Genomic DNA, 17,971 nt, shown 5'->3' with positions numbered 1-17,971 from the left:
CATGACTGCAAGACTTATTAGCACGCTCAACCCAAGACAGTAGCTTCACTCAAATATGTTGCTGTGAGGCAATATAGATTTCATACTTATGATATTACACAACACCTATGAGTATTGAGGAAACATTTCTGTCTATCCTGCACATTCTGTTACTGGTAGCTGACCCCAATCCTGGGATTGCTGCTAAACCAGGGCAGGATTACAACCTTGCTCTCGCCTCCGGCTCATCTCCTACTGAAGGACACACACACACACAAAACAACAACAGCTCATTTACAGTCGATGCAACAAACAAGCTATAAAAGTGAAATGTTTGACCTTCTAAATAAAATAAATGCTATATTATTTTACATTTTAGTAAAACAAGATTGAAAAAACTGATTCTGAAACATAACCACTCAGATCAGGAAAGGGATCATCTCAGGATGGTGTCAGGATTTGGACATCCCTGTCTTCTCCTCTCCTGCTGTTCACCAGGTTGTGCATTTCTACTGAATCAAGATCCCGTTGACTGAAGTTCTTATTGCCTACCGATAGGTGTCACTGTTTCCCTGTTGAACGTGTGGGACGCGTCTGTGGAAATGTGTTTGTTGATACATTTTATTTACTTGGAAAACCAAGCCAGTCAAAATGTTCTTCGTTGACATACACCCATTGTGCACCCGCATGCACGTCACTCAAGTTGACAAATATCTCTCCACATTATGTTGTGTTTATTACTGTGAGATATACTCATAAGAGCGAAGGAGGAACCTTGAGTGTTGTGTAGGCTCTTCAACAAGAAAAAATGATCAAACGCGCTGCATGTATACATGTCATAATTTTATATACAGACGTTTTCAGAAACGTTGGCTTTATAACAGTTGACATGATAAACCTTGACACAAAGGCACCAGTTAGCTTAGGGGCTGTTAACATTTATAGATAACAGTGGTTGTAGTTCATGTTACGTCATTGGCATACATTTAATTAAACATGCAGCTATTCTTTTAAAAATGCATGTCAGAGTAAAAGAAAGGTTGAACCACGATGACACTGTTTAAAAGACTTAGAGTCATTATTCACCTGTCCAAATTATTCAGTGATCAGAATTGTGTTTATTAATGAAGTGAAAATGAAATGACAATCCTCTCTGGCTATCAGCCTACCTTTAAACAGCTTCCAGTTTCATTAATAAACAATAAATAACCAAAAATATTCTGTGCAAGATGTTTCTCAATCGTTGTCATAGATGTTATCTGGAAAGAAGAAACAAATACAAATATTATATTGAATGGAAAGATGATGGAAATTTTAACAATTAAATGGAATAACATACCCTCTCCAATATCGTCATAGATCTCACCATCACTGCAAACAAGAGACAAATGATCAGCAGGTCAAGATGTAAAATTGGATTGTGTGAATGTTTGATCGTCTGTGGTACTTACTCCAAAACAACGTGGCTGGTGGAAACATAACCAACTATAAAATACAGACAGATATTAGATGGATGGATAGATAAAAACAAAAGCATTGATGTTCCTGATCAATACTCACACTTTCCCTCTTCGTTCCGGCAGACTAGTTTGTTATCCACTGCTTTAACAATGACGTCGAGTCTTTCTCCTGCTTTAATTTGAAGCTCTTTCCCAGTCCACTTCTTCTGAGTGAGCGTTGGGACAGAGGTCACCTGGTACAACGTCTGTATCTCCCCTTCATACTGAAAGAGAATGGAAAATGACCTTTTCATGTGGACTTTGTGAACATGACTAAATATGATTCTACATTCTCTATACTCTGTAGGACACAAATATGTTCTCATATAGCTTAAATTTGTATTATATATATTTATATTCATCTACTCAATTAAGGGAGATGCTGGAATCATCCGAAATGTAATCAGATAAGTTTTCCACATGTGGAATCTTTGACATTCGAAAAATGCCTTGCGAATAAGGCTAGTATTTTATACAGCATCAAACAAGGGGGATAAGCGAGGGGTCAGTAAAGCAAATATACATTGGAGAGAAACAAACTTTAAACTTTTTCCTGAATTCCTTCTCCTCTTTCTCAATCTTCTTCTGTTTCTTTGGGTCCAACTCTTCAGTCTTGCATTTGGCTTTCAAGGTCAGAAGACTGGACAGAGAAAAATATATATTTAAATCTCAAAAATACATTAAGAAACCCCATCCAAAGCAGTAAATAGTCATATATATATATGTGTTGGTATGCACAAATACCAGTGAAATGTTGTTTTAAGACTAATCTTACCTGCTGAGGGGAGGAAGGGGAGGCAAATTCTGAGAGTCAACATCATCATATATGTCTTCATTGATTGCTGCTCCCGGCTGATCTACATGGGATAAACCAGGAAAGTGAATTATTAAAGTTCCTTGAAGCGTTCTTATCATTAGGGTACACATTTTTATTGATGGCACACCTGGGGGGGAAGGTGACAGGAAATGTGGGAGAGGGAAGAGGACGTCAAAGAGACATGGCCGAAATCGTAGATTGTAATCGTTCAGCTTTAATACTTATAGCTTAGTTAAATAAATTAGAACGGCAAATTACATAGAGTGGGGTGCACTACACAAAAAAATGCACTTTCACATTAGTCATGTTTTAAAGCGGTGTATTGTCGTACCTGAAGTTGTATCTGCAGTAAACTGTCTGGGTGGGGGCACTCTGGGGCAACAAAAGGAAAATGATTACATTACTCCTAACATCGTGTAAACTTCGGTTAATATGATCCAAAGCAGCACAGATCAATAATTATATCCAATAATGATCACACAGTGTTTTTAATTATTAGGAGTGTTTTGAATACTTGTTAAAAAAAAAACAGGCTTTTGATGCTTGATCTTCTGTTAAATGGTTGCAGGCAAACATTGATTAGTCAAACAACAGATAATCAGCTGCACCGATTGTAAAGACAACCCAGAAAGAGGAGTTAGGGTTTAAAAAGGAAAATAATGTCAGTCAATGTTATTCAGTATCTGGTCTGTGAGAAAGGTCGTCTTCAAACGAAGGGGGAGCCATTGACAAATGAGGACAGTTGAAAGCGGAGGGGTTAAGACAGTGGACAGCAGATCTGTGGTCAGTCTTACTACGGAGTGTATTTTACACTTTAGTGTTGGCAGCACGTCTGCTCCGGTCAAACATCCGCAGCAAGCTGCGAGGCTTCGTAGGGGAAGACCTGGCGTCTAAAGGACTAAAGAGCCAACCAAGGCTTAGCAGTCACAATGATTTCACAGTCCAGGCTGTAACAAATAATCAATGCAAGTAAAGAGAATTCCCACCTGACTTCCAGGTTGGGATCAACGACATCATCGTATATTTCTCCTCCTTCTCCCGGTGGCGGGGGTGGGACAACTGCAGGACAAAAGCAAGGATGGTGTTTATGCTGGAGTTTTTATTCTGGCGAATCAAGAAAATGCATTAATTTTAATTAGATAAAACACAAATAGTTCCAGCGGTGTACGGTTTTAAGCCTACCTCCCGGTCCTTTGATCCCACTGTAACGAGAGAATCAGGTGATGAAAACACTGAACGTTAGAGTAACGTTTCTTAATATGGATAAGATGCCTGCTAAAGTTAAATAGAGTTAAATAATCAAACTTGTCATTTACTTCTTTGCTCTAATCTGGTAAAGTTTTCTGAACATGTTGGAGAATAAGCAGATACAAAATGCAAAGATGAGATTGTCAGTTTATAATGAGGGGAAATATTTTTGCAGCTGAACAATTTCTCTCCTCTCCACTCTTACAACTGTGAAATTAATTAACTAACTGTAACTAACGAACCAACTAACTAACTAGGAGTTTGACCATTTACATCAACAGTCATTGCACCTATTATCCGTCGAGGCCACGTCGATGTCATCGTATACTTCAGGGTCATATTCCTTCTGAGGTTTGCAATTCTTCAGAGTGTTAAAATCAATTTCCACCGATGTGATCTTCACATAACCAACTATTAAAACAAACAAACAAATAAAGGAGAAACATTGATTTTAGTTGTTGAATTCTAGGTATTATGTATTGGATGGATTTAATACAAATACAGACTAATCAGGGGGAAATGACAATGTGTCAAAATAAGATTGAGCGCTGTCTTTTAAAGTATTCTGAATTTACAGATGAAACAAACGAGCGAAAATGGAGAAAAGCTCGAAAAAAAGGGATGAAAATTCGACCAATGAGGGATAATCTTGTGAACTCACTGGATCCATCTCGCGTCCGTGCCAACCACTTCCCCTCTGGGTTGCCCAGGACCCGTATGATGTCAAGGCATTCTCCCTGTTTCAGACCGAGGTCCGTCTTGCTGGCTCTGCTGTCCACTCGAGCCGCCACCTGGTGGATGGCTTCCTGTGGGCCAGCCAACTGACACCAGCACACAACACAACACAACGGAGCAGGCAGAAATACATGGATTAAGATGATTTTAGTGATTTACTGATGCCCTCTATGAGAGGAATATAACAGACAATAGGAAAACCTTTGGAGAGTATGATATTGTGGGAAATCTAAAGTGATGCCTTTGAACTATGTTCACAAGTCTGTGTGTACAACCTAAATATGGAACAATTTCTAAAAAGGTGTGCGAAGAAGTTCAGCTGAGAGTTCCGTTCTCATTTACTCACCTTGAATTTCTTCCTGGCATCATGTTCCTTTTTCTCCCGTTGCTTCTGCTCCCTCTTCTCAGCCTCCAGTCGTTTCTTCTCCTCTCTGTCGTCTTTCTTTTCTTGTTTTTGCTCAGCCGCTTCCCTATTAGAGAGCGGGAGAGAGAGAGAGAGAGAGAGAGAGAGAGAAGGAAGCAAAGAGTTGGAAATAAGCAGCTAAAGTTATGAAACTGATAACGAAACGCAGTGAAGCTTCATCCATAGTGAAACACCAGAGATAACCTATTGATAAAATGTAATATGAGATAAATAAATAAATAAAAATGCGAAAGGATAACAACAATCAGTGAGCCGTGTAATCAGATTTCAATAAAAAACATTGTCTCACCATCGTTCATCAAGATCCTCATACATCTCGCCATAATCATCATCATCCTCATCATTATCAATAACATCATCATCATCATCATCACCACCATCGTCTTCCTTCTGGGCCAGATATTGCATGAATAAAAACAAACGACACAGAGGAGACATTAACAAAAACAGATATGAGATACTTGAGACTGACCCACGCTAAAAATGTGTGTTTACGAACACACACACACACATAGTGCATCTGTGTGTGTGTGTGCGTGCATCTGCACATGGAAACCTGTATAAGGAGTAAACTCATCTAGCGTGTCTCACCTTTGCTCTCTGACTCGGGTGACCTGGGGAGCAACAATAAAACAACTTTACAAAACGAATTTGCTCTTTTTGGAATAGTGCTAAACAACGACAACTATTGACAGAAATCAAGCAAAAAGTGACAACTCAAAGTAAACGAGAAGCTAATAAGTGTTAAGACTATGCACTGCTAAGATACATGACAAAGGGCAGGTTGCGTCGGATGAAACGGCGACTGCTGCTGAACCTGTGGATGGTGGCAGGGGCGGAGGGGGGCTGCTAAATGCATCGACATCATCATAGAAGTCATCTTGCTGGATCCTGGAAAGAGAGTCGGGTTTTAACCGCAGTTCACTGGGCTTACACACAACGTAATGCCATCCGCGTGCTTATGCCTGTACTTGAATATATGTTAACACACATGGTTCCAGGGTGTCGCGGGGGCAGACTCGGAAGAGCAGGAGCGGGTGGCGTTGGCGGCTTGTGGTTGCTGTGGTTACCGGGGTGGGAGGCTGGAGGAGTCGGGAAGAAGGGCTTCTTAAAGATGCCTGGAACTGGAACAAAGACACACGGTGTGAAAGCAGACAAGCATCTTCTCCACTGGCTCTGAATGACATGCTATAAATATAGTGAGCAATGTGCCAAGAAATGAATGGTTTCATGATTTTAACAAATCAAGGGAACGCGGTTCTATTTAGTTTTTTTCAAGTTCATCGTGGGAATGCAAATGTTATGGATTTAGGAAATTCCCAAATTGGGATTGATATGTTTTTGACATCAAAACCTATGTTTCCTGTGACTGTGCCCATATTCTGTCATCTTTCTCTGGTTGCTCAGCAGCAGTTCATATCAGGTATGTGTCTAAAGGCCGAGGCTCTCACTCGATACTCTCCCTGTTTGCTGGAAATTACTTCCTCCTGTGCAGGAAAAACAACAACTCAGCTGTCAGAGTGGGGAGGAGAAAGGAGAAACTGGATAAGGAAGCGAATAGAGGAAGCAAGTGTGTCTCTGCGGCGCTGCACAGATGTCTCTGCAACTTGGACTCATTTCAAAACAGAATTGAAAGATTCAGATGCTACATCGGAATATCTTACAGCGGTTTGGAATATATTGCATCGTGAATAAAGTTTTTGGTGTGAAAAATCCTGAAGTCTGGCAAAGTAACGCTGCTAGTGGGGGACAGGAAACTGGACTTAAAACGACCAAATAAGAGGAACTCCATCGTTACAATACTTGAGAGCCCTTTGCTTACACCTTAGCGATTACCTCAGAGTTGTTGCTTGTTCATTTGGAAAGAAACGACCCAAACATGTTTAGTAATGCCTGTTTTGATGTAAATGGCGCCATCTTAGATTCTTGTTTGTTCAAGCCCAACTTACCATCATCAGAGGACTCGGCGCCTCTCTTAAAGCGCTCCAGGTTGACTTTGGCGGGCCGGTTGGGCTTTGCAGGAGCAGGGCCCAGAGCTAAGATGTTGGGGAGGGGTTTACGTCTGGGGCCTGAAGTGGCCTCGTCAGCACCGCCGTCCTGAAGAGGAGACTTGGGGGGCTTCCTTAAGCTGTTTTTTTTACTGGCTGGAGGTACGGGAGGAGGCTGGGAGTTGGTGGCTGTGAGAGGTGGATTTTTGACCCTATTTGCTGCCACGCCCTTTTCTGGCTCCCCAGTGTGGTCCTCCTTGTTGAACATATTTTGAGTAACCTTGAAGCTGGAAGTGGGCTTGAAAGTGGAGCTTAAGGGATGTAAATTCTTGTTTGCTGAGTTTGTGCCATTTCCGGTCATTTCGTCATGTAACTTGAAAATGCTGCTGCTCGGTTTGTTGTGCAATGGTGGTATTTTAGGAGGTGTGGTCCCGGGCGCGCCCCCGCCGTTGACCTCTTTTAGCCAGCTGGGCTTCCCTGCTAGGCAGGGTTTAGGAAACGGGGGTTTGGAGTCGGACACGGTGGAGCCGAGGGAGGGTTTGTTGAGAGGGGGCTTCTGTCCAAGAGCAGGTGAAAGAGGCAAGTGCTGTCTACTGGTGATGAAAGGCTTGTCAGGGGTTCTGGTGTCATCCTGGGCTTTGGCAAACCTGCTTTCTGGGGTCTTGGATAAGTTCGGCTCGATGGCTTCAGCATTGCTTTTAGCTGTATTTTTCAGAAAACTCGGTTTAGGGGGAATATTTACCGGGCTGCCTGAGAGACTTTCCGTGACAGGTTTCTTTGGGGGTACTGTGGGGTTGAAGGAAAGGGTGGGGTGCAGTGCGTTCTTTGGACGTCCGGGTGGTGTGGAAGCAGCGTCATTGGTGCTCATTTCGCTTGCTTCGAAGCGAGCCATGATGGCCTTCACATCAGATTTGTTTTCCTGGAAAGAAAATGTGGATCAGACGCTGAGTTACCGGTAATTAAAAAAAACTATCACCACTATCAGTCTGTTGTTAAAATGTGGGAACCGCAAAATGCTAGCCTGTACTCCCCATTAGCTTTTAAATAAAGTCATTCATCAACTTAATCTTATTATGCAGTAATTCTCTCATGACTAACAAGACTGCATAAAGCATCATGAGGTCATCATAATGCTTATACATTATTGATCCTGTTTGGGAAGCTCCCTCAGGAACATTCGTCTCTGTATTTGACCGTGCAGAGCAGTTTGCATCCTTCATGGCGCCGAGGGAGGAAGATGAGGTTAACAGCTTGGGGTTTTTTTTTTTTTTCAAAGCAACGCGCGAATAAAGCTCTTTATTGCGGTTTGTTTTGACTTCCTGGTCTCTCTTAACTCTTTGGCTAATCATATACCTCAAGGACATCCTCCATAGCACATACATGAGTTGAAGAAAAAGGTTTCAGTCTAAACCAGAAAAAGTGTATTTGACTTTGGTTGCTTATTATTCTGAAAATAAGTCAATGGGAAAAAAATAAATAAAAGTTTTCTTTAGCACTGTTATTTATGTAAAGCATATATCTGGAACCTGATCATGTGTCTGTCTACAAGAGGTGTGCAAAGTGGTAAGACGTTGAGTCGCATCCTTAAATGTTCCATCCAGAAAGTGGAAATGTCTGCTTGTTGCAGATAATGCAGATGATTTGAAGTGTCACTAAAGACTGACCAAGAAAAAGCCACACCTATTTGTAACCAGGCCTTCTGACCAGAGTCACAGTCCCCATTCCAGGAAGTAGTGATAAGAGCTATAGGACACAGAGTTGCTGCTGTTCCTGTTGCAAAGCAGTAAAAGTCGGGAGGGGGAACTAACAAGGGAAAACACAGAGCATGACGTTAATACAGAATGGGAAGTATAATGATGCCTGGAACTTGAACTCCTATCTAGATTGCTGTAATGACAAGAACACGGGCTGCTGCCTGCGGGTAAAGACAACTGCTGAGATCTTTGCAAAGCACTCAAGCGAGCAGACCTTGAGGTTTTTCTTACAAGCCACTTTTAAGTGCTATTTATGGCTGCAAAGATTTGTTTGAAGCATCCCTTTAATAGCCAATGACATCTTCCACAGTTGACACAATGAAATGTGTTAACACAATGTTCCTGGCATTCGGCAGTGAAAGCAAACCGAGGAAAGTTGCCTCATCTCACTTCTGTTTCTTGACTGCAGCGAGCTAAAAATGGCCCAATATGTTCTGTTCCATATCGTTGACATGACTGCTTCTCCAAATGTTTTTTCTCAGTGGCAATTTTGTAAAAAAAACGACGCATTCTTTCAAGACCTCTCACAATCTATCATGACACAACTCCACATGAGCTGCAGATTGCAGCCATGAATAAAAAATATGTGTTAAATTCAACATTGTATTCTTCATAGAGCCGGGATTTGCAGCAGGGAAGATGTAGTAGATGTCTGCACATGTAAACAAACAAGTGTCAAGTGCCTGAGAAGGGAGGTCTGACGATGATAAACGTGAAGCGGAAGCGTGATTCCTATTTGATGCTGAAAAGGGGAGAAAAAAGTCTCCTTGCTCAATCGAGCTGACAATGATTTTCCCATTTTACGCAACAAAAATCAACAAAACAAAAATCAAGTTTTTGCGACTTCAAATATTAAAAATGATCTCACTGAATTTGTGCAAAGAACACACAACAGTCATTGGATTTGTGAAGTGCATGAAGACAAGGATAGAAATTAAATCGAAGCGCTTTACTACTTGAGTATTAAATTCTTTACTGCTTTGTATGGCAGTCAAATTCAATATCCTTTCATGACAGGTCACACGTCTTCAAATGACCTTTTTCCAAAAACCATATTTCATTGCGTCTTACACGCTTATCAACATGAGTATATATTTTAGCAATACTCACCATATTCAGAACAAAAGTCCCAGGCTCCTCTTCCGTGTCCGAGGGGTCGGGCTGTGAAGTGGTGGAATGTGTTTGTTCAGTCTGTCAGGTTGAGCTTCTCTTGCTGTCGAAGAGAGAAAGACAGAGAATGACAGTGTGAAAAAGCAGAGTGTGCGTGTGTGCGTTTATATGTGGGTGGGTGCCTTACGTCAGTGTCATCGGCAGACTGCTGACTACTTCCTCTCTTGCAAGCCTACTACTTTGTGCGCTTTGACTTTCGGCGCCCCGGTTATCTCTTATGTGTTTTTATCGCCTTGCTTTCCTATCCCTCGCCGCCTCCCTGCTGATGTGAAGCGGCAGAAACACGGGAGAGGAGGATTTGGCTGTCTCTCTGCTGGTGATCACCGATCTGATAACTTACCAGTGAGTATGAGTGCATACACACACACACACACACACACACACACACAGCCGTATTACTTTTAGAGCCCACCACCGAGTCAACGGGTCAATGGGTCCAAAACAAAGACCAGGAATGACCACCATGAGTCACCCGGAGAGCCAGGGTTCAAGCGACCCAGGAAGAGGCTGAAGAGCGCCACTGATGAAGCCACCACAGGTGGTCTGTCTCTGCGTGGCCCTGAGTTTCGCTGGCGACGCATCCGGGGTGTACCCCGCCTCTCACCCAGTCAGCTAGGATCGTCTCCAGCAACATTACGTGACCCACAAGGCGGATAAAGCAGCTGCAGACGAGACATTTGAGGTTGTCTCACCGACAAGAAAATTGATGAATGGATTTAAATTAAGTGAGATGAAGTTTGATTTATTTGTTTGCATTGATTGATTAACCTAAAAGATAACCATAAAGATATAGATTTTAACAACACATATTTGGTCAAGTTTCCAAATGTTAACTAAATTAGAGTTAAAACAGTTTTTCATGTTTGTATTTTTTTTAAAATCTTGATCTCAATTATAAATTTGTGTTAGCCGTTCCCTGAGTTACATTGACAGCAAGTAGAGGAAACATTCCTGGTTCAGTCACATCATCGCGTCTCCTCCTTCTGATTCTGATTCTGATTCTTATGATTCTTGGCTACAGAGATACTTTTTTTTTTCTCTGCAACTGCAAGTCAACGTTTTGCGTTTTAACTGTCACAGCATTGTCGTGAGTCCAACTTCAGACGAACCCTGAGGTCTCAACCATCTTCCTGTTTCAAGAACGTTTCAATCATCAAGTAATGACAACACAAAAGTTGAAGGTTGCACGAATGTTTTCATTCGGCCTGTTTGAATAAACCCATCCTCGGTGTCCTTTGGTGAGCTTTTCAAACGTATTACTTGCAAACATAAAAATTCTCAGTTGATAACCGTGGAGTTCGAATTGAAGGAGATTTGTTTATGAGGCCTTTGTTTATTCGTTGACTTTGGTGTACATTCATGTATTTTCCTTGTCGTTTTAAGAATGGCATCTCTTCCTCCCTGTTTTGGTATCATTCTTCTGGCCGGTGATAGGAGTACGTCTCCACCACCCCGTCTTCATCTTAGCCTCCATCATGCCCACCCTCGCTGTCTCTTTTCCCATCATCCTCAGGGCAGTGTATCCCCAGTCTCTTCTGCAGCTTGTCCTCCTGAAGACGGAGCTCCGTGGAGTCCACCAGGTCGTAGACGCTATCAAGGGTCCACATAGGCGATGGGAACCAGGCCTTGACATCACTGTCCTTGCCCACAATCAGCATGCTGAAATAATCCTTGCTGATTTTCAGCTGTTCTCTCAGGCTGTTGACCACGACACGGGACAGCGGCTCGGTTTCACTCTGACTACGACCTGGAGAAACAATGACAGGATGAACGGAGTGAAAAAGGATTATTATTATTGCATGATGATCTAAACATCTTAGTCAGACATATCTCATATCTCTACACGGTGGCGTAGTGGTTAGTGCTGTCACCAAGAAGGTGACTGGTTCAAATCCAACTTTGGGGCCTTTCTATGAGGAACCACCAAAAACATGCAATTTTGGAGAATTGGTTGCACTAAATCGTCCGTAGGAGTGAGTGCGTGGTCCTCCGATGAACTGGCGGCTTGTCCAGGGTGTAGCCCGCCTCTCGCCCATAGACTGACCCAGATTATGATGAATGAATAGTACAACACAGCCAATGAACTCCAATTCCCAGTTTACGGTTCACTGAGCGTCCTCACCATTTAGTGGATACAGCTGAACAGTCCCCGACGCTCTGTCTCCAGTGCCAATCAGCTTCATCATGGTAAAGTGGCGAATACCTGAGGAACACCCGAAACGCTTGCATTTATTCATTTGAATCACGACTGGCTGTCGACGTGTGTGAGGCGCGCTGCTGACCCAGCTGGCACTCCTGTCCGCCGAGAGCAGACAGCTGCTGTTGGAAGAAGTAGTCGTCCTCAGAGGGAGCCGAGAGAAGCAGCAGTCGTCTCTTAGACATGAACCTAAACCAGCAGACGGTAAAGACAGGAGGAGTTTTGATTGTTTTTTATTTGTATGTTCATAAAACAATGATTTTAAAACCCCTGTAAAAATATTCCATATGTTTAATGAGACGCTCGGGATTACAGTCAGCTATACTCTACCTGAGCAGTGACTGTTCAGCCCCTGGCTCTCGGTCGTTTTTGTAGCAGACTGGAGGATTTTTCCTTTCCTTTTCTATTTCCGAACGCCTTGTGGGAAAGTTGTCAATGTAGTCAAACAAAGCAGGACTGGATGGAGGAGCCTCAAACACTCTCTGGAGGGAGATAAGCACTAATTAGGCAGAGTTGCAAGCGTGATCAAGTGTATTTCTGCTCCACCTGTTCCATTATCTATCACTTTGACATGCCTACATCAGCAACAGTCAGTAACACACAGTATACTTCAAGGAAGCGATTTTTAATCAAACCATTTTGACATAAACATTTCTCCTGTTTGGCTCCTATGACTGCAGATGAGATTAGTATTGCTCCCTTAATAGAAGTGTGAGCATGATGATGATGAATATATTTATTAGATAGAATGTTAGAGTACAAGTACAGTCACACAGTAGCATGTATTACAGTACAAATACAGTCAAACATCCTGTCTAAGAGGAGCATTTCAAAAAAGCCCTTGCGGTCTTGTTTCCGTTGAAAGTCCTTCGTACATAAATCATCCACAATTAACAATACAAATTTAACAATTGAGCTGAAACCCAAATCAAAAGAACATAAAGAAACACAGAGGAAGCTGCCTTACGTTGGGCTTGATGTCGTAGTCTGTGACCGTCATGGAGAAGAGGTCGGGGGAAGACAGGCCAAGCTCCGCTCTCAACAGAGCGATAAGGCCCGAGTCCCAATTATATTTGGATTGGCTTTCAAGCGGAGGCTCTGATTCTGAAACACACAAGGTGTGTGAACAGGTGAAGAAGTATAACTACATGAGAAGTTACATAAAGCTGAAAAATAAGACTGAACAATATATTTGTCGCTGTTTTTGTACATTTGCGGACTTTGAATCTATAACACCCCCCCCCCCCCCCCCCATCTGCTCCTGCTGCGATTCTTGTTTGCTGCTAATTAGCAAAGTATGTTAACATGCTTAGAAAAATGTGTTGTAAATTAGTCACGGCCTCTAGCACGGCCTCGCTGACGCTAAAGTCCGCCGCACGTAAACACACCACAGCACAAGAAGAGGAAGGGGAGGAACATGAAAAGGTTTGCTGCAGAAAATGTTTCTGAAATGAACTTAAGTAGAGACAGCGGAGGGTGAAAACCACCAGTGGGAATGTTGTTCACAGCTCCAGATGCACTGAGGTGTCCAGACACTTCCTACCAAGCTGGTGGTGATGAAGCGTGAGCGTGACATCACTTCCTTCACCCACTATAGTCCCCACTGTGATTTTCCTGGAAGCAAGGTCACAGTCTTGCTTTTCATTCTCCTCTTTTTGCTGGATGTACAGGGTCGTGTCTCTGCTGGGTGTTGAGATCAGCTATAGCGAAACAGACAGCATTGCAAAGGGACGACAGGAAGACACTGATTAGGTACAGATGTGCCTTAAAAGCCACATTGTTTACATCTATAATGCGTTCAGAATAAAAGACAGGCAGAAAAAAAGGCAGGCTTAAGAGCACGGTCTCACCATTAACCTTCTTGACCCCTTTATGGTGTCCAGATACTCCTCCAAGGCTTTTTTAGCTTTCTCGCTGGCCTCTCTGTTGGATTTTTTCCCTCTTCCTTTCCCTTTGCCCTTTTTCTTAGATCTCTGTTTTTCCAGAGAAAGCTCCTTTGGATTCTGCTCTTTGTTTTCTTCACTGTTTTTCCCGCCGTGTCTTTTCTCTTCTTCTTTCACAACGGATTCTGGGCTGCAAAAAAAAGCATTTTGGTGTTCATCTGGGATGTAATAACTCGTTTCTCTGTGGTGTGTCATGCCACTTCAACTCCTTACACAAAAAGTAAAACACAAAATCTCTGCACAAAAAAACTAACGACGACACACCTGTCCTTCTTTACTCCATGGCTGCCATTTGACACAGATGGAGGGCTGCTAATGTTTTCCTCTCTGTTCGAGGTGGTCCGAACAACAGCGCTTGAGTCCCTTCCCCTGGTGGAGCCCGCCGCAGGCACCTTTCGGATAACAAACCTCGAACGTCCACTCAGTATATCCTGGATCTTCCTTCTCAGGGCAGCTTTTCTATCCAGAGGAAGTTGTCTTTGCAGAGTCACAGCAGACGTTGCATTCCCTCTCCGCTCAGGACTTAGAATCATCTTTTTCCTAATCCTCTTCCTTGTCACCACAACCTTCTTTTTAGTAGTTGGACACCTGAGGAAAAAATAATAATAATCAAACAACAAACTTATTTATTCGTGCAAAACAAGAATTAGCCTGCTCAACTGAACGCCATAATCCTTCATCTGCTCTCTGTCAGTATCGTGAATGACACAGCGGCATGTCGGCACCTCAAGTTGGGTCCTTTTCTAGTGATTTTCTCCAGCTTCCTCAGAGGGAACTGATCGATGAGTTCCAGAATGGCCTCCACCCGGACAGGGTAAGGGAAGCGCTCACTGACCCGAAGGTTCTTCCTTAGAAGCAACATGGTGAACCCTTGCTCCTGGAAGAGGCAGTAGGGTGTAATAACTTGCATGTAAGGGGGAGGTATATAATAAAACTTTTAATCTGCTTTGTTTTTGGTTTGATGGCTTCACCTGGTTGGTCAGATCCAGGTAGTGCAGCAACCCGGTAACTGTATCTGGGTCCAGGCTATCGGCCATGGCTTCTCCTTGGATAGTTGTTTTCTGGATGCGACCTTCCATCATGGCGTTCTGGATGACGGTGATGATGAATGTGTCTCTTTCTGCTAGTTGGCAGTTAAGTCTTTTCTGAGTGAGGTGGCAAATATAAAAGGAGGAGACGCAGGAGAGTGGGGAAGGAAACTATTTGAGTGTATTGTCCGCTAAATTAAATGAAAGGATTGAATTTGCAGTACCTGCTCCATGTCTTCCAGCTGTTTCTCCATCATACGAAGGTACTGATCGCTGTACGATGGAGCTGTAATCACCCACAGTCGCTTTTTACCTGGAAAGAAGGGTGGTGGAGGAACTTTAAATCAGTCGAGGAATACATGGATCGGCGGAGCAGTTCATTTGTCTTGCCTGCAAAGTCAGCAAGGAAATCCAGCTCTGGAGCAAGGCTTGGTGACGCCCCCCCGACTCCTCTGGTGTCTCCATGCTCCCTGTCTTTTTCCAAGCCCAAACCCTGCTCGATTCCCGGAGGGAGGTCGGAGTAGTCTCCCCAGTCCTTCACGTTCGGGTCTAACTGCTCTCTGGGCTTGCTGTGGCTGACGCCCGGCCAGGCAGCAACCAAATTCTGGCAGCTGAAGCTCCACACGGCAGCAAACAATGGCAGAATCCAGTGAGAGTTAAACAAATGAAACATCCTTACCCGTTGGTTAGTATTTAGTTTGTTGATCAGCTGGAAGTAGTCACAAAAATCCTCCTCTGTTTGTGTGATCACAAATGCTGCGTCCTTAACGGCATCTGAAACCAGCAAGATGGGTCCACCAGGTGTTTGAAGGGAGTTCAAGGTGAAGACGTGAACAAATCACAAACCTCACGGCTGAGAAATCGCCATACTTTGAATCACAAGCTATTTGTAGCCTTATAAAACTTATAACCCGTCCCACTAGCAGAGAGAGAGACTGACTGGGGAAACGTCCCTCTCATTGCACACACATGTCTGGTTTGCATTATACCCAGGGTCATTAACAGGAAAAACCTGGAATTTTCTGGGACTTCAAAGCATTTTTTTGAAGCAAATTCTCTCTCTCTCTCTCTCTCTCACTCACTCACTCACATGTGCACATTTCTGTATGTTTGTGTTTAGTGCTGCTTTGTCTCACAGCCGACTGTTCAGTGATCTTTACTACTAGTACACAGCCACTGGCATATGAACATACAGAATAATGAACTGCATGTTTATTCCGTTTGATGTATGAAAATGTTTGCTTTTTTTCTACCCATAAGATTTGAATATATTTGAATTAAAAATGTAATTTTCTATCTGCAAGATATTAAACCAAAAACTTAATATTGTATCAATGTTTAATTTAAAAAATATATATATTTGACTGTGAAGTAATAATTAGATATCCATAGAATCATCAAGGTTGCTTTGTGGTGGCAAAAATCTCCTTTACAAATTATTTTACAATACTCCTCACTCTAAATTTAATTTGGACATTTATATCAAGGGATATAAAAATGACCTGAAACAGAAGAGGAAATGATTTTTAAAAATAAATAATGAATATGCGACTAGTAACATTTTAGAAACTGTAACTGCATGAATGTTTACAATCAGGCACCTACAACACAGAGAAGGGCCTTTTAGGAGCAGTTATAGCCAAAAATGTATGCCTGCTTACTGACCTCCGAAGAAGAAGAGATCAAAAGTTGATTAGAAAAAGACACACAAGTAAAGCCAAATAGAAGAGCTGTCTGTGCTGTGTGGAAGCATAAATCAGAACCAGGTGTTACAATGCATTCCTTTCTCAGAACATAAACACAACCAGATTCTACTCCATTATGGATCTGGCCATGGAGGATGCACACATTATATAATGTGGATGAATCTAGATATTGGTGCAGAGTGAAACACACACACGTATAAGGTAATTATTACTCTAGTCTCTAACACAGGTCTTGTTTCGATGGTTTTAAGGAACAAACATTTACAGAGAAGCTTAAGCACTTTCTACGTGTTTCTACTAGCACAGGAACGCAGATGCTATTCATCCCAAACAAATACAAATTAATGGCACATCAGCACCATAGCAACAAAACAATGGGGCATGTGGAGCCATACAGAAAGATCAGGAAATGCTGTAGATCACAGTGAAATGATGCTGAAGCAGAAACAAGTCGGTGACCTTTGACCTCTTCAGTAGTTTATCAAGATTGAAAATTCCATTCTGTAGTTTTAGCTTAAAAATATAGTTCTTATAATGGAAGGATAAAACTTTAAAATTTGGACTTGAGTTAAATCTCAACTGATAAATTTAATCGTAAAACACAATATCAATAATTATTTTGCTTTCGGTTCACAAACGCTTCAGCCTCCTGTTACTATGACAAATGTACACGTGTGTTTTTTCTTCATGTCACATGGCGAGTGTATATCAACGTCATTCGATGTCCTCTGACGTAACTCGCGTTATCCTATAGCACCCCGTAACGCCAGACTCCTTCCGGGCTAGCAAGTTCGGTTGTGCTGCAAAGAGCCGGGATATTTGCTAAGGTCAGTCGAGATATGTGCCTCTAATCAATTAACTTGGACTTTTTTGGCATGCGTTTGTTTGGGTTTGCACTTCTGTGCGTGAGCATTGGATTTGTAACTATACGTCGCCTTCACGCACGAATCTAATGTGTATGAACTGCAAGACAGCGCTTAGAGCTAGCTCGCGTTAGCCTTGTGCCCTGCTAGATGGGCAGTGAGCGGCAACAAAAAAAAGGAGAAATGGTTTAATCCTGATTAAATCTGACTCATTGTCACACACGGTCCGACCAAAATAGATTTTAACCCATCAGTTTTAAGGCATATTGTTTTCTCTCAGAATGAGTTCATTTAATTAAGCGTTGTTTTATTGATTCCCTTGTGATGCATTAAAGTCGACTGTTCCATTTAATCTCGCGTTTATAGCGTCATAATTTATGAGAGCTGTTAAAGTCGCGACCCTGGTCTAACATCTGGACTCCGGACAAATACACTAACTTTTGTAATATGAGAAATGTTGTAATTTGATGTCATTCATTCATACTTTAAAACTGCAACCTTTATGGTGACGTGTTACGATTTGTGTTTTTCCTACCCGGAACATGAGTCTTGAACACAACACTGCTTGTGGATTGTTTTATTTTGTGTAACTTGTCAAATAGTCTCTTCTTTACTTCTAA

General features: G+C 42.3%; 2 protein-coding genes across 2 annotated transcripts; both read right to left on the bottom strand.

Moving 5' to 3' along the window:
* Positions 1 to 823: 823 nt before the first annotated feature.
* On the bottom strand, positions 824 to 10,195 carry fyb1b (FYN binding protein 1 b). Its single transcript, XM_068753220.1, has 20 exons — positions 10,087 to 10,195; positions 8,387 to 8,493; positions 6,652 to 7,609; positions 5,694 to 5,826; positions 5,520 to 5,593; positions 5,294 to 5,316; positions 4,992 to 5,092; positions 4,625 to 4,748; positions 4,205 to 4,364; positions 3,834 to 3,954; positions 3,478 to 3,497; positions 3,282 to 3,354; positions 3,107 to 3,193; positions 2,627 to 2,667; positions 2,254 to 2,335; positions 2,019 to 2,118; positions 1,540 to 1,702; positions 1,431 to 1,464; positions 1,319 to 1,350; positions 824 to 1,238 (listed from the first exon to the last, which is right to left on the bottom strand). Exons 1-20 carry the CDS (start codon positions 10,193 to 10,195, stop codon positions 1,216 to 1,218), a joined length of 2,565 nt encoding a protein of 854 aa, XP_068609321.1. The 3' UTR covers positions 824 to 1,215.
* An 831-nt stretch (positions 10,196 to 11,026) lies between these two features.
* On the bottom strand, positions 11,027 to 15,455 carry ccdc80l2 (coiled-coil domain containing 80 like 2). Its single transcript, XM_068753318.1, is given in 12 exon segments — positions 11,027 to 11,361; positions 11,737 to 11,817; positions 11,897 to 12,000; positions 12,142 to 12,293; positions 12,779 to 12,915; positions 13,355 to 13,511; positions 13,662 to 13,884; positions 14,019 to 14,342; positions 14,480 to 14,631; positions 14,726 to 14,899; positions 15,007 to 15,095; positions 15,173 to 15,455. Coding segments are annotated over 12 exon segments (2,211 nt in total).
* Positions 15,456 to 17,971: the final 2,516 nt, after the last annotated feature.

Source organism: Brachionichthys hirsutus, chromosome 19 (assembly GCF_040956055.1).
Source record: "Brachionichthys hirsutus isolate HB-005 chromosome 19, CSIRO-AGI_Bhir_v1, whole genome shotgun sequence".
NCBI lineage: Eukaryota > Metazoa > Chordata > Actinopteri > Lophiiformes > Brachionichthyidae > Brachionichthys > Brachionichthys hirsutus.
Note: the sequence above shows the minus strand (reverse complement) of the source record. Positions and strands in the feature narration are given on the sequence as shown.

What these genes read in the sequence shown, in the direction of transcription:
- fyb1b (XM_068753220.1), bottom strand. Translation starts at nt 10,195, where the DNA reads ATGCGTCGCCAGCGAAACTCAGGGCCACGCAGAGACAGACCACCTGTG. An exon ending in TGGGATCAAAGGACCGGGAG is followed by an intron (nt 3,355 to 3,477) that starts GTAGGCTTAAAA and finishes TTTGTCCTGCAG; the next exon opens with TTGTCCCACCCCCGCCACCG. An exon ending in CCCCTTCCTCCCCTCAGCAG is followed by an intron (nt 2,119 to 2,253) that starts GTAAGATTAGTC and finishes TTCTCTGTCCAG; the next exon opens with TCTTCTGACCTTGAAAGCCA.